Source organism: Rissa tridactyla, chromosome 6 (genome assembly GCF_028500815.1).
Source record: "Rissa tridactyla isolate bRisTri1 chromosome 6, bRisTri1.patW.cur.20221130, whole genome shotgun sequence".
In the NCBI taxonomy this organism is placed as follows: Eukaryota; Metazoa; Chordata; class Aves; order Charadriiformes; family Laridae; genus Rissa; species Rissa tridactyla.
The window spans coordinates 52,097,847-52,110,988 of NC_071471.1; the positions used below are offsets into that span (position 1 = coordinate 52,097,847).

General features: G+C 45.4%; 1 protein-coding gene across 1 annotated transcript in view; it reads right to left on the reverse strand.

Annotated features, from left to right (window-relative positions):
• Nucleotides 1-838: 838 nt before the first annotated feature.
• ALOX5 (arachidonate 5-lipoxygenase) overlaps nucleotides 839-13,142 on the reverse strand; it is a 30,890-nt gene continuing 18,586 nt past the window's right edge. The window contains exons 7-14 of the mRNA XM_054206805.1: nucleotides 12,807-12,953; nucleotides 12,504-12,707; nucleotides 12,211-12,297; nucleotides 10,293-10,471; nucleotides 7,480-7,601; nucleotides 5,092-5,192; nucleotides 2,274-2,444; nucleotides 839-1,030 (exon numbers count right to left, since the gene is read on the reverse strand). Coding sequence (XP_054062780.1) covers nucleotides 851-1,030; nucleotides 2,274-2,444; nucleotides 5,092-5,192; nucleotides 7,480-7,601; nucleotides 10,293-10,471; nucleotides 12,211-12,297; nucleotides 12,504-12,707; nucleotides 12,807-12,953 — 1,191 coding nt within the window. The 3' untranslated portion in view covers nucleotides 839-850. The remainder of the gene's footprint in view (nucleotides 1,031-2,273; nucleotides 2,445-5,091; nucleotides 5,193-7,479; nucleotides 7,602-10,292; nucleotides 10,472-12,210; nucleotides 12,298-12,503; nucleotides 12,708-12,806; nucleotides 12,954-13,142) is intronic.

The window sequence follows — 13,142 nt, forward strand, 5'->3', positions numbered from 1 at the left end:
ACTTTTATCATTATACAAAGTAGCTTCTTCATCCCCCACAAAACAAAGGAAACTATACACAAAAACCATCAGACTCAGCAACGAAACAGAAATCGAGCATAAGCACTGCTAGGTCTGTACTCATTGCCATTGTGCTAAGCAAAACATTTGTCTGTACATATGAAAGACATCAAACTCTACTGGCAAAGGCTAAAACAAACCTCGCTAGTTTTATGTAGAAAATATATAGGTTTATGTAGGTACAAAATTTTCATCTCCTGTGAATCAGGCTACCTCATTTCACATGAAGTTGGTAAGAAAGTGACAAAAACCCATCAACTATGTTAAGAAAACGTCCTGCTTCTACCTTCATCCTGATTAGGACATTCACAGTTGCAGTGAAAATATTTAACATTTGTTCTAATCAGATTAAAAACAATACATAGGCTTTAAAGTTTATATTTTTATATGTTACCAGTATCACCTATTAAAAATAGGAAGGATATTAAAGATATGATTCGCTTATTGCTCGTGACGCTATTTTCATTGAATAAGATAAGTGAATCTGTGATTATACTGTTTTGACCAGGAGAAAGAAAGCTAACAGAAACATGGATATTGATTCTAAGATTAATTAAGCAATCTTGGAAAAAGAAACTTGTAACAAAGTTGACCTAGAGGGTTGTCTGCTAGTCTTTGCAAGATCAGTCATAATCAAATTTGTCTTGAAAGTCCAAACAGACTATGGGTCGCTCTGATGGAGAGGGTGGTTTCTTATTTTATCCATTTCTGAAAGTTCGTTGACAAGAAGCATATGTAACAGGAAAGCATCATTAGCTTTACACGCCTCCAAACTCTCCTGGGTTTCTGCTCAAACAGCAACACTGTTGGGAATGCGATCTGGGGAAAGGTAGTAGTAAGGAAGCTTTTTGTTCTTGTTGCGCTCGGTGATGGCGTTGACGATTTCATCCAGATTCTTGCGGAATTTTGCCATAGCCTCTTTCACTGGCTTCTCCACAAAGTGTTCATCTGGGTACATGCCCAGAAACAGCTAATTGAAAAACATCAAGAAATTGCGCTTTGAGAAAGCAAAGGCTATTCTGTTTCAACATTATGTCATTCAGCAGAACAACACCCAGAGCCTCACAAATGCTACTATTAAAATAGTACTATCAATATTTAAGCTAGCCTACATTGGCACTGCCAATGAAAGATGCTGTACCATCCTCCCTCCACTGTAAGCTGCTTCATTTCATCCCTGCATCTTTCTGCAGTGCTGGTTCAAGTGTCTATGTGGCACCTCCTCCACCTGCTGGGAGCCAATCCACTGAAAAATAAGCACTTTTTTTCAGGCTAGCGGTCAGCCAGATCAGCTTCTCAAGCCAGCTATCTGCGTAGCCACACAAAGATTTGTGCTGCTAAAGAAAAGGACAGCATGGGAGGTGAATGAACAGCCAGTGATGAAAAATGAAGATGACTCCTTCTTTCAGTGACAGCTGAAGTTTCTGTTGACTTAAAACTCTTCTTCAAAGTTCAACCTGACAGTTGCTTTAGTCAGCTTGGACTTTAAGAGTGCCCTGAATACCAATATGCATACTGGCATATTACCTACTTTAGGTAACTATTTCCCATGATACCACCCATACTACTAGCTTCTCAGCTGAAATCTGCTTCCTTCTTCAGAGAAGAAACTTCAGAAGTACTCTCTGTCCATCGTCTTCCATTTAAGGATTTCAAAACACATCCTCTAGACTAAGCCCGTGGGTGAGACAACCAAGTACCTACGACTTCATTTTACATGAGGGAAATGGCTATGGACCATGCTCGCAAAGCATCCTGTAGGCTTGTTTTGTTTGCTTTGCACGCCAGCCAGGCACAAGCCACAATCATAGTGCACGTGGCACTGGGGCAGATTTTGCAAAGGGACAGGACGTGGGGACACGGTGGTGTTGTAGTTTATCCACCAGCACTGCTGGGGCAAGAAGTGGAGAAAATCCTTGTGCCTGTGCAGCCCTCTTCCTCCCACACCAGTATGCTTACTCAGCAATGACATACTTGAGGTTAGAAACTTTCATTTTGGCTGAAACACAGCCTCAGAGTAAAAATATGACTTCTTTCTCAGAGCTGGTTTGTATCTGGGCAAACTCACACCATGGATACATCTCCACAGAAAGGCAAACACCGTCCAGTCAAGCACAGAGCAGCACTATAATCTCATGAGTCTGTGCAGTCTTGCCGTGGCCGTTGTGGTCTCACCTACATCTCCACCACCTAGAGAAGGGAGGTTGACTTACTTCATTGTCCTGGAATTGGCTCAAGGCCCAGACAGCTCCAAGATGCCAACAAGAACGGCCCCTGTCTGGCAGACTCTCGACAATTTGCTCGATGGTGACTGTCCCCTTTTCTGTTGGAGGAGGGCGGCGCATTGTTGGTGGGGCATTGGGAATCCAGGAACACCAGTCATACTGCTCAACAAAGCAAGACAGCACAGTGAAAAATTACAGTGGCCAGTATTTAGGAACACCACCAAGAAAATCAGGAGTCTTGACACCAGGGAGTTTGCTTCTGTAATATGAGCCTCTCAGAAAGGGAAGATACTAACTAAAGGACAGAGAGATGCTCTAGAGAAGGAATGAAGGAGATAAGGAAGACTCCAACATCTTTCTCAGGATCTCACAAGGGAGAGAGTTGGGCTGCCTTAATGGGAGCAGTTATTCTACTAACCACAGGCATGTGCCATACAGCCCACATTCACCAGCCAGGCTAAGGACTTCGCTATTTTATTAAACAAAGATCTCTTCTGACAATCTGAGGAGACCTTTGATAAAAACCATATAATTCATAACATCTCCTTTTTTCCAGTTGCTCTTTTCTGCAAAATTTCCTCTAAGAACATGCCCACAGTACTTTGGTCAGGCTGTAAGAGATGCAAAGATGCTGGTGCATCATGGACTATGGCATGTGGATGTGGCCATGGTGAACGCCAGACTGGGAAATCAGAATCACTTCTGGCCTACTTCAACGTTGTGGGATGGTGATGTCTCACTTTGCCTCAAATATGACCTTGAGTTTCGCCACCATCTGAGATGTTGCACTTATCATAGCCTTTTCCTTTCCGAGAACTTTTTCATTACCCTCACTCATTACCTCTGCCTTGCCTGAGGGAAAGTCCCCTTTCAGCTGTGTGCTATGCTTACGCCATGCTCAATCTGTTCTCTCCAGGGCATAGCCATGTCCTCCTACCCTCAGCCCTCCCTCTCTGCCATTTTTCCCATGGCTGAAGACCCTTTTGCTGATGGGCTGAATATCCTCTGCATGCCAGATTCCCCTTCTCATTCTCTGAAGGCCCTCTGCTGAACACTGGTAGCCTGGGCAACATTAAGATATGGTTTCTTAGTGGTACTTTAACAGACAGGATTTCCTGAGGGGAAGGCTGGGAGATGTCTCAATCACTTGTAATGACAGGTTAGAAGTGAACAGTCACGGAGTTCCCTGGTCATGGACGTGGCACAGGAATAGTATGGGTTCATTTGACATCTAGCTCTAGACCTGCTCCAGGGCTCCTGAGCTGCAGGGGTGGACAGAATGATCAATATGGAGAGCGATATGGGATGTGTTTGGAAATAATTACCATAGGAAAGATGGTCTCCCTGCTTATCTGTGAGATCATTCAGGCCTGAAGCCAGAACACGTGCCAAAAAAAATCTCATAGAACCACAGAATATCTCAAGTTGGAAGGGACCCATAATGATCATCAAATTCAATTCCGTGCTCCTCATAGGACTACCTAAAACTAAACTATATGACTAAGAGCATCTCTAGATGCTCCTTGAACTCTGACAGGCTTGGCACTGTGACGACTTCCCTGGGGAGCCTGTTCCAGTGACCGACCACCCACTCAGTGAAGGAGCTCTGTGCAATATAGGCTGACAAAGAGATTTGCTTCTGGCTGTGAAGTCTGCTTTCCAAAATGCCTTGATGTTGGAAGAAACAGCATTTGAAAGGCAGGCTGTTACTATAGTTTCAGGGTGGATATATGTCAGAGTAAAGGCAGGCAGGGATAACACAGGCTATCAGCACATGACTCGTTAAACTTCACAGAGGAAGCTCAAGTTGCCAGTTGTCTCACAAACTCAAAAAACAAGCAGCAATGCCCTTCCCATGCATTGGGAATATTAAGCACATTGGTGCTTTTGAAAACTTGACCACACATGACCAAAGCCTTGATCCTCACATACGTTCCCCTTCAAATTTCTCTGTATGTCAGTGGGAGTTAAGTACCTAGGTATCACTGAGGATCTGGACTCGTGTCCCACTGACTTCAATGAGACTTTACCTTGTAGACGCTTGTCTGTGCTGCTGCAGCAAGTAGAAGTGGAGGTCCTGCAGACGTGCATGGCAGCTTTCAACCAGTTAACTCAGGACCCTTGGGAAATGCTCCATCAGGCCAGCTAGATTGCTCTACTGCTGGGACTGAGCTGCTGCAAACAGCCAGCTGCACCAACTCAAAGACAGATGGCGTCTGCAGGCAGCAAGTTCCCTAAGCCACATCTGAAAATGGGATGTATGCTGCTTCCGCGCAGGCACGCTGCCAAATTAGCACAGCCTACAACAGCAACCCACAGTAGCTACCCGGGACTGCACTCACAGCAAACGCAAAGCAAAGCCACCCAGCATAACTCACTGTGTTTCATTGCAGAATGTGCCACAGACTGCCAGCACATACCCAGGCAGTTCACGTGGTGTCTGGAAGGCATGGTAGCTAGCCTGTGCACCTGAACCCTTCTCCATTTCTAAAAGGGGTCTTAGCAAGCCATTTAAACGCTTAAAAACATTATTCCCCATAATAAAATCATTAAAACTGAAATATACAAGCTAGAACCCCCAAATTTGAGCTTTGGTACCTATTTAGGACTCAAAATACCTTTCTCGGCTTCCAAAAGAATTCTGTTTCCACGGCCTTCATGGGGATTTGAAGATGGGTCTGCAGTTATTTTGACCAGAAGGAGTAATGTAATGTCTATACATCTACTAAAAACATTTCTCAGACCTTGCTCTGGTAGATACATCTCCCAGCCCAGAAAGAAGAACAGTCTTCCCAGAAATTCCTACCTGACCAAAATTCACAGCCGCATGCTGGGCCGATGTGGTGAATATTATCACCGTGAGATATTCTGCTAGCTTCTCTCGTGTCCTGATCGCCTTAGGAAATCCTAAACGAGGGAGAAGAAAAGCTTAAGTAACCCAGCTATGAAGTAACCCAGTTACCCAGCAGTAATCAGCTATTCAAAAGGCATGAGTTAGAGGACCATGCGGCAGTCACTGAAGAGCAGGGCGTTCTCTTTCTGAATCTTGCTGTGTGGTCTAACAGGAGTTACTCATCCTCTTTGTGTCTTGGCTGTCCAGCCACCAATCCAGATTGACCCTGCCTTACTTCATGCAGGTTTGTCAGCCATCAGCACTGTTTGCACTGTATGTGGTGTTCCTTAAGGGAAAGGCAAATTATAATTACACCTTTAAAAAATACTATATCCCTGTCCTCTCACCCTACATACCCTGCAGTAAGGAACCCAGAGAGTCCACACGGCAGGGGCCTCAGATGCTCCCTTTTTCTTCAGTCTGCAGTGCAAGCAGGGAAGGTTCATGCCAAGGAGCAAATGACCATGTGCTTGTATTTATAAAGGTCCGAGGCTCAGCAATCAAGTGTACTGCGAGAAAAAGTGCAGGGAGAACTTATTTGCTGAAACGGGAAGTGAGGAAACAAGAAGTTCTGGAAGAGAAAAAAGAGAATGAGGAACAGAAAAAGTTGCATCAAGCTGTCTTTGAAGTGGAATAATCAAACAGAGCTACATAAAGAAAGGAGGGAATAGTCAGGGACTAGGGAAATCTTTTGCTACCAAAGCATCCCCAAGCCTGTATCTCTCCTGTCCCCACTACATCACAGTCCTGTGCTCTAGTTCCTGTCCCAGCCCAATGTGACCACAGGTTCCAGGACACCTAGAGACGTGTCAGTACCCTGGGGCGAGCTGCCCATGCTCAGGCTGCCTGTGCCAGCTGCTTCACATCTCCACCACCAACCTGATGCAGTTGTGAACTCAACCTGGGAGTGGGAAGAGGCACATGGTAGCTCTGGCCATCCACTAAGCCCATAAAAGAGAGGGTACACCATCCCCTCCTGTGTCTTGCTACCCTAAGCACACTGTACCCATCTTTAAAGGGGCTTGGCATGCTCCCAGGCAGAGCAGCCCTCCCAGGGCAGGAACGGAGACTGGAGGGGGAGCCTTGGTTGCAAAAGCCTCCCCCATTTATCCTCCTTCCATTCTTTACAGACCCAGCAAAGTCCCCCTGCCCTCTGCCCCAGCCCTTGGAGTGGCAGCAGTGCAGACAGGGATGCTGCAGGCCTGGTAGGTTTCCCACCTGTAGCGGCAGTCCTGTCACCAGTGGTGCTTGTAGCATCCCACCCTAGCTGTAGCCCTGGAAAGGCTCAGTACTTGTCCCATATCAAGATGTTTAGGTCAAGCATGAAGTCCCTACTAGCAGGCCGTGTCTAAGCTTTTCCAAAGAGACAACTAGACAAGCAAAAATTACAGCAAGTAGGTGTCCCCCAATCCTTCGCTTGTCCATGCAGCTGGAGCCCAGAAGGCTGTTACACACTAGCACACACTGGTAATGAGTGGAAACATCACAGTTTTGCCTGGAGGTCTCACACACTAACATGTGAGCATGCAGTGCTGAAGCCATCTGCCTCAGATCACTGGCCAACAAGTGCTTCCAGATGTAAATCATTCAGGACAGTATGAAGAATCCCCATCCACCTGTATAAATTCCTGAAAACCTGCTTGGACAAAACATGAGTGGAAGAAAAAAACCACATTTAGGGAAAGGCAGGAGAGTGTTAACTCAGGTGGGAGAACAGAACCATGTTATGGGAGAGAGCGCTCACAGCCAAGTAATGGTTCACAAGAAACAAGAGAGAGCAAGAGGAGACAGAGCAAAGGAAAGTATTTCTTAGAAAGAATTATGAGTATCTTCTGCTGAAGAGAGCAGAACAGCTCAACGACACAGAAGCTGAACAAAAGCTGAACTGCAGCAAGATACTCCTGGAGAGGTTCTTACTTGTTGCAAGGTTTGGAGGAGAGGATTCAAGGGGGTCTCGTTGCTCCTTGTGATTCCTATCAGTCTGCGTGGTGGTTCTAACAGCACACACAGACAGCCCCTCCCCTAATGCTTAAGGCATGAGCAGAGATGATCAAAGGACCAATCCCCAGTGTACAGAGAGATTACATGGGTTGTCCAAGCTCATGGTGAGAATCTGTGGCAAAGGAGGAAGTCATCTCCTGAGGGAGGGAGGGCCTAATCCAGGGTCCAACCCATAAAACTGAGCATCTTTGGGCCAAGAAGAGAGAGGGTCTCCAACAGTTCAAGGCACGCTGCGCATGCAGCATTGCTGTCAGCAGGGACTCGACAAGCTTCAGGCCTGGCTGGGCCATCAGACCTTACCTGAGGTCTTCACACCCCTCATCCCATAAACGTAAATGTCTTTGACGAAGGCTTGGAGCTCCACATCCTCACACACCACCTCGTCGCTCTCATAGTAGATGTGAATCACATCCTCTGCAAAACTGCAGACATGGAAACAAATGAACAAGACAAAAAAAAAAAGAAAAAAGCAAGCCTGCCATTCCCTGAAGACCTTCTGACCTTGCAGAGGAGGCAGATGCTGCAGGGGGGACAAAAGAAGGGCAAGGTCTCAGCACCCTCCTACCTTCTTCCCACAAGCAGCAGGAACGCACAGAGGCAACTTTGATTCATTGCTGAATCACTTCCTCCCCCACCAAAAAAAATGCTGGACAACACTGCATCCCCTGAATAGTCCTGTGTGCTTTGTTCTCTTATTTGGGGCTTTGCTCCTGCCCATACCTCTGTCATCACAGCTTCACTCAATATGGACTCCCTCTGGCATATCCACATGACTCTCACACTAGGAACAAAGGTTCCTAAACTGTGATACCGGCACCATCCCCTGCACGTGGGATGCTCCTGAATACCATTCAAATAGTTGATCCCTTCCTACCGCACATCCTTTTCACAAAACCCAAGCGGCACACTCCCCAGTGGGGGTGGCCCAGGAAACTTCTCCTGGGGAGAAGACGTCTAGAGCTTTCTCCTGCATGCACTGCCTACAGCAGACATCTCCTCCCTGTTCTGTTCCTCTTCTCAAAATCCCTCTTTCTGTAAAAGCTTCCCGGGCTAACTCATCTCGGAAAGAGAGGCTCTTAAAACACTAAGATAACAAAAATTGTTCTGAAAGCAGTAAAAATAGGTGAGCCTGGTTTCCTGAAGATTTGCATTTCATGACTGAATGACTGGTTAACTGAGCTATGCTGAGATATTCTGTTAGCTCTGCAGGTACCTGTAATCTCTTGCTAAATATTTTGACAACAACCCATAGGGTGAAACATTTGACTGCGGAAGCTGACTGATGGGATTAAGAATTGTTACCCAATACAAATTTCTCCCCTAACAAGCTATAAATTTTTTGCAATTTGGAGACCTTTACAAATGAGTTAATGTGGTTTCTATTAACCAACCAAGTCAAGAGTTGTTATTGAGGCAAACGACTGCAAAAACACCACGAGTTTAAGTAATTTTGGCTTCCAGAGGAAGCCAAAGGAAAAGAAAAATCCTGCGACATGCAGAGATAAAGCTGCCCTGCACGAGCTCAGCCTCCACCACCTGGCACCTGTACCAAATGCATACAGAAGGTAATCTTCCTCTTACACAACAGCAGTATTTCAGACCCCCTTCTGTGCAAATATAAATTAGTATATAAAGCGTGGATGAGGCCTTTTGGGTTGGAATACCTTTGGGTTGGAATATCTGCAGTTAGACGAGAAATAAGAAGCTGAGTATTAGAGGAGGGTTTAAGAATTTGCCGTGTGAGCCTCATTGTTTCTACAGGGACAACCTTACCAGCTTTCTTAAGCCTAGGCCACCTACCACATGGGAAGCAATGCTGGGGATTGAAGTTATTTCATCAAAAGAGTGGAGACCAACACCCCTGCAGAGTGTAGGAGATTCGCGGTGACTAGACATGTGCATGACTGTGGGTTCATGGGTGAGGATACCACACGCTCAAAAAGGTACTGCCCACAGCATTTCTAACCCAAATTACACAGGAAGCATCTCTCAGCCAAGTCTGAGGCAGCGTAACATCTTCCTCCAGCTAGGTTAACACCCACAAACAGTCAAACTAAATGGAGTTGAGTCAGTACTATCTGGTATTTGAAAAGGCATATCTCAATCAGCAAAGAAAACATAGGAAAGAGAAGAGGGACAGAAAACTGGACTGCATCAAGAAAACAACCACAGAAAAGTTATAACTTCCTTTTCTCTCAAATGGGTGCTAACAATTGCAGGAAATATTGCAAGATAACCCCTTGCTAAAACATCGAGAAAACACAGGAGACAAAAATGTACCCAACATTTTAACCATTACACTTGCATTATAAACCCCCTACTTTGTGTACACAAAAGATCTGATTTTTAATGAACGTGCTTTTCAAAAGCCATGTGACCAGAAACAGCTGCATATTTAGTAAGCAATTTATGCCATGCAAAAATATGTTGTTTGTTAAATGGAATGCCACTGTAGAATAAAAACCATATGAATCATTCCATTCTGAGGCAGTGTCTCCTCTCTGAAAAGGAGCCGCATTTGTATGGTCGAACAGCCTTGCTGCACCTCTCCTGACTCAGAATTGCTGCCCTTCCTGACAAAACTTGCGCCTTGCAACTTCAAGGTATTTTAAGAAAGGCTTTGCTCAAAGCAGTTAATGCCTAATTTATTGAGTTTCAAAACACAACACTCATGCAAGCCAAGCTTACATTTCCACTCCACAAGAACCTTGATGAGCTCACGTGGCTGGCTCAGAAAGCTGGATTCTCTCTCTTGGTTTGTGCATAGCTAAAAAAAAAAAGCTAATTAAATTCCCTTTGCAGGGCTAAATTCCAACTCACTAAACTCTGTGAAATCCTATAGAAGAGCAGATGCTTATAAAGGAGGCTCTGAAATACAGAATGCAAGAAAGCAGGGCTGAAAAAAAGCAGGAATTAACAGTCTTTCAAGGGGATGTGCTTGACTATATATTTTTCCCCAGTTGAGATGCACTGGATGGAAAAGGCACCGCGTGACCCAACATCCCAGGTGCTTTTCACAAGGCTGTGATGAAAAGCAGTGAGCAGCAGGAAAATGAAGTCGTGCCTCTCTGACCATGACTTTATTAGCCATTTCTAGAACTATGGTGTCTTACCTCTTTACAGCCTCCCAGACTTTAATGCCGTCATCCCGGTAATAGTAATAAGGGATATCCTCTTTGCTGTCCATCCCTTTAGCTTTGATCTCCTCTGGGAAGCAGAGGGACTTGTAAGTCAGATCCTTCATTGCTTTCTGCACCATTTGCACATGTCCTCCTCCACCTGTAGCATTTGCCTGCAGGAAGAACGGCGAGACAAGAACAGTAGGAGATTATGTTCACTTTGTGCTGAGACTGGCTTTCCAAATTCACAAGAGATGGTATTCAAAATGTTGGTGAATCTGTTTTGCAATGAGAAAACCACATCTCCACACAAACAAGTACAAAACCAGAGTTCTACTGCAACTGTGCACCTCAACTTCATAGATTTCACACCTCTCCCATGAATCACTGTTAATATCGGCATTTTCTCCATAGGTACAGCACCTGTTTATAATGGAATACAGTAATAAAGTACAGCAACACCGAAGTATCGAACCCAAAGCACTTTCTGCTAGCCCTATGCTCCAGAACCAGCGTGCGCATGAGAAGGAAGGCAGCCAGCAATGTGTTGGAACAGGGCTTCTGCCAAACCACCCAGTGCGGCTACAGAGTTGTTTAGGAAAAAGTGTTTAGGGATGCAGGTTACCATTAGCTACCCTGGAATTTAAGCCAGGAGATCTATCCCTGCTGTGCGGTTACTGATGAGGGCTGGCCAGGATGTCAGTATAGGTTACGTTTGGAAAACACAGCGTGTCCACGACAAACAGCCCTGCAAAACTCTTTAGGTAATCACTGCACAAAACTTCCCAAATGTTGCTTTTCTAGCACATGATGCTGGTGTTGTAGCAGTGGTCAGCTTACACTGATTGTCCTCTGGCTGACTGTTCATCTACATTAGAACCAACAAATTCTGGAACTCCAGGATCCCCACTGGCAGGTCTCAGCCACACACTCATCCCCCATGCACGGGGTATGGACATTCTGGTTCTGTTCAAAGGGATGGGACTGCCTGCCAGGTCTCCACAGTCAGCAGTGGAGTATGGAAGACAAGGAACCTCTCTTTTCTCCTTGGGTGAAAAACTCTGGAGCATGGAAGCTGGTTTTGGTCTGGTGCCAGAGGTGTAAGGGGGACCGAGTCGTCCTGAAACACAGGTTCCCTCTTTGGCAGAACTTCTGAAACCTCCCCAGACTCCCCATTTGCTGCTAGCATGTTGTCATAAAGACCGCTGCATGACCACCTGTTGTGGTTCCTAGATGTAGCATGCCACTCCTGAGGGAGCCAAGGCGGGAAGAGCTGGGTCAAATACCAATGCAGTCAGATTTAGATGTTCGGATTTGACCTAAAAGCTGCACCGCAGCCCATGATATACAGCTATGTTTCACTGACTCAGATGAAGCTGAGTTTTGATCCTAGCAGATCTGCTGTTTATGGTAATTCAAGAAGACAGGCTGGAATCTACACCCACTATTTGTGGGCTTAGAAATCTATCTTATCTACACATCTTTCTCTGATGCAAATTTCTCTTTTGCAATCACAAATTCTTTTGCTCACTAGCCCATCCCAAAATGAATAACCGAGTACTTAGAAGAAACTGGGGAGTTAACTGCATGTATAGATGTGCAGGGATGTACGTGCATATCATGTTACCTCGCACTCCTATATTCATACCCTAAAGCCACATCAGCTATGAGTAAATGAGATCCTGATTCTCTAATGACGAGAATTCAGTTTTGAATTGGCTACTTAGAGGTAAAAGATAAAACCTTTAGCACAACAAGGCATCAGTTCTGTGTGCCAGCTTCTCACGTGCTATTAGTTACGTTTGCCCTTTAGTAGAAAGGCCAAGAAACAAGGCAATCTGTGATGGTTAAAGGATGAAAACACATACGGAACCATGAAGAATAATGAAGATTTGCGAAGGGGATTACTTACCTTGTCAAAAAGGCCACATTCACAGATAAGCTGTTCTCGGGCTTTGGTATTGATGGCTATTGTGAACCGCATATGTGGCACCAAGAGCTGTGAAACAGGACAAACAATGAAAAAAAGCATTTTCTCTTTACACCAGCAACCAGGTGTAAAGTCTGGAGTCCTGGAAGTCCTGGTGGCTGAGCTGTATGTCGCCTTGCAGGGCAGCCAGCCAAACTATCTCAGCTGAGCTATCGCCAGGACTTCTTTGGGTTTGTCAAACTAATGTGACAACCTCCCTTCATGCAAGAACCAACCTTGAAGAGGGGATGTACAGCAGGCAGCTGCCGGAACATAGCTATGCTGAACACCTCTGAGACTAAGTGTGTCCGTAAGAGATGGGTGACTGTCTGGTGGATGTGAAAATCAGATGAGCGAACCCAAATTTTAGCTAGCAGCCAGTCATATGTGGCATCTGAAGGAAGGAATATGGGATTGTCTGGCCCAGGCTTTTGGCCAAGCTGAAAGACATAAAAAAGAACACAAAACCCCAAATCGTTCATGTTTAAGATGAGACAACAAGCAATGTGTCCTTTTAAAGACCCTGACAGTAAACCCACCTGGATTGCAATGGGTACAATTTTATTCTCCAGATTCTTATACAGCAGACAGATGGGTGCAGCCAAGTACTGTATTGTGCACGGGTCTGTTTTGTTGGCATCCACACCATCCAGCAGCTCATAGTCCACAATGAAAATGTTTCCTTGCTGGAGTGAAAAAAAAAAAAAAAAAAAGCATGACATGTTGACGTGTTTTAACGAAGTTGCAAGCATCAAGGCCCATAACAAAGGTCGGTAAGTTTTGGCCAGAGGCTGGCTTGTTCCCTGTTGTTACGAGCGGCCACTGGCCCACCCTTGGTCATGATGGCTTAGGGATGATGCCACTGAGACAGCAAG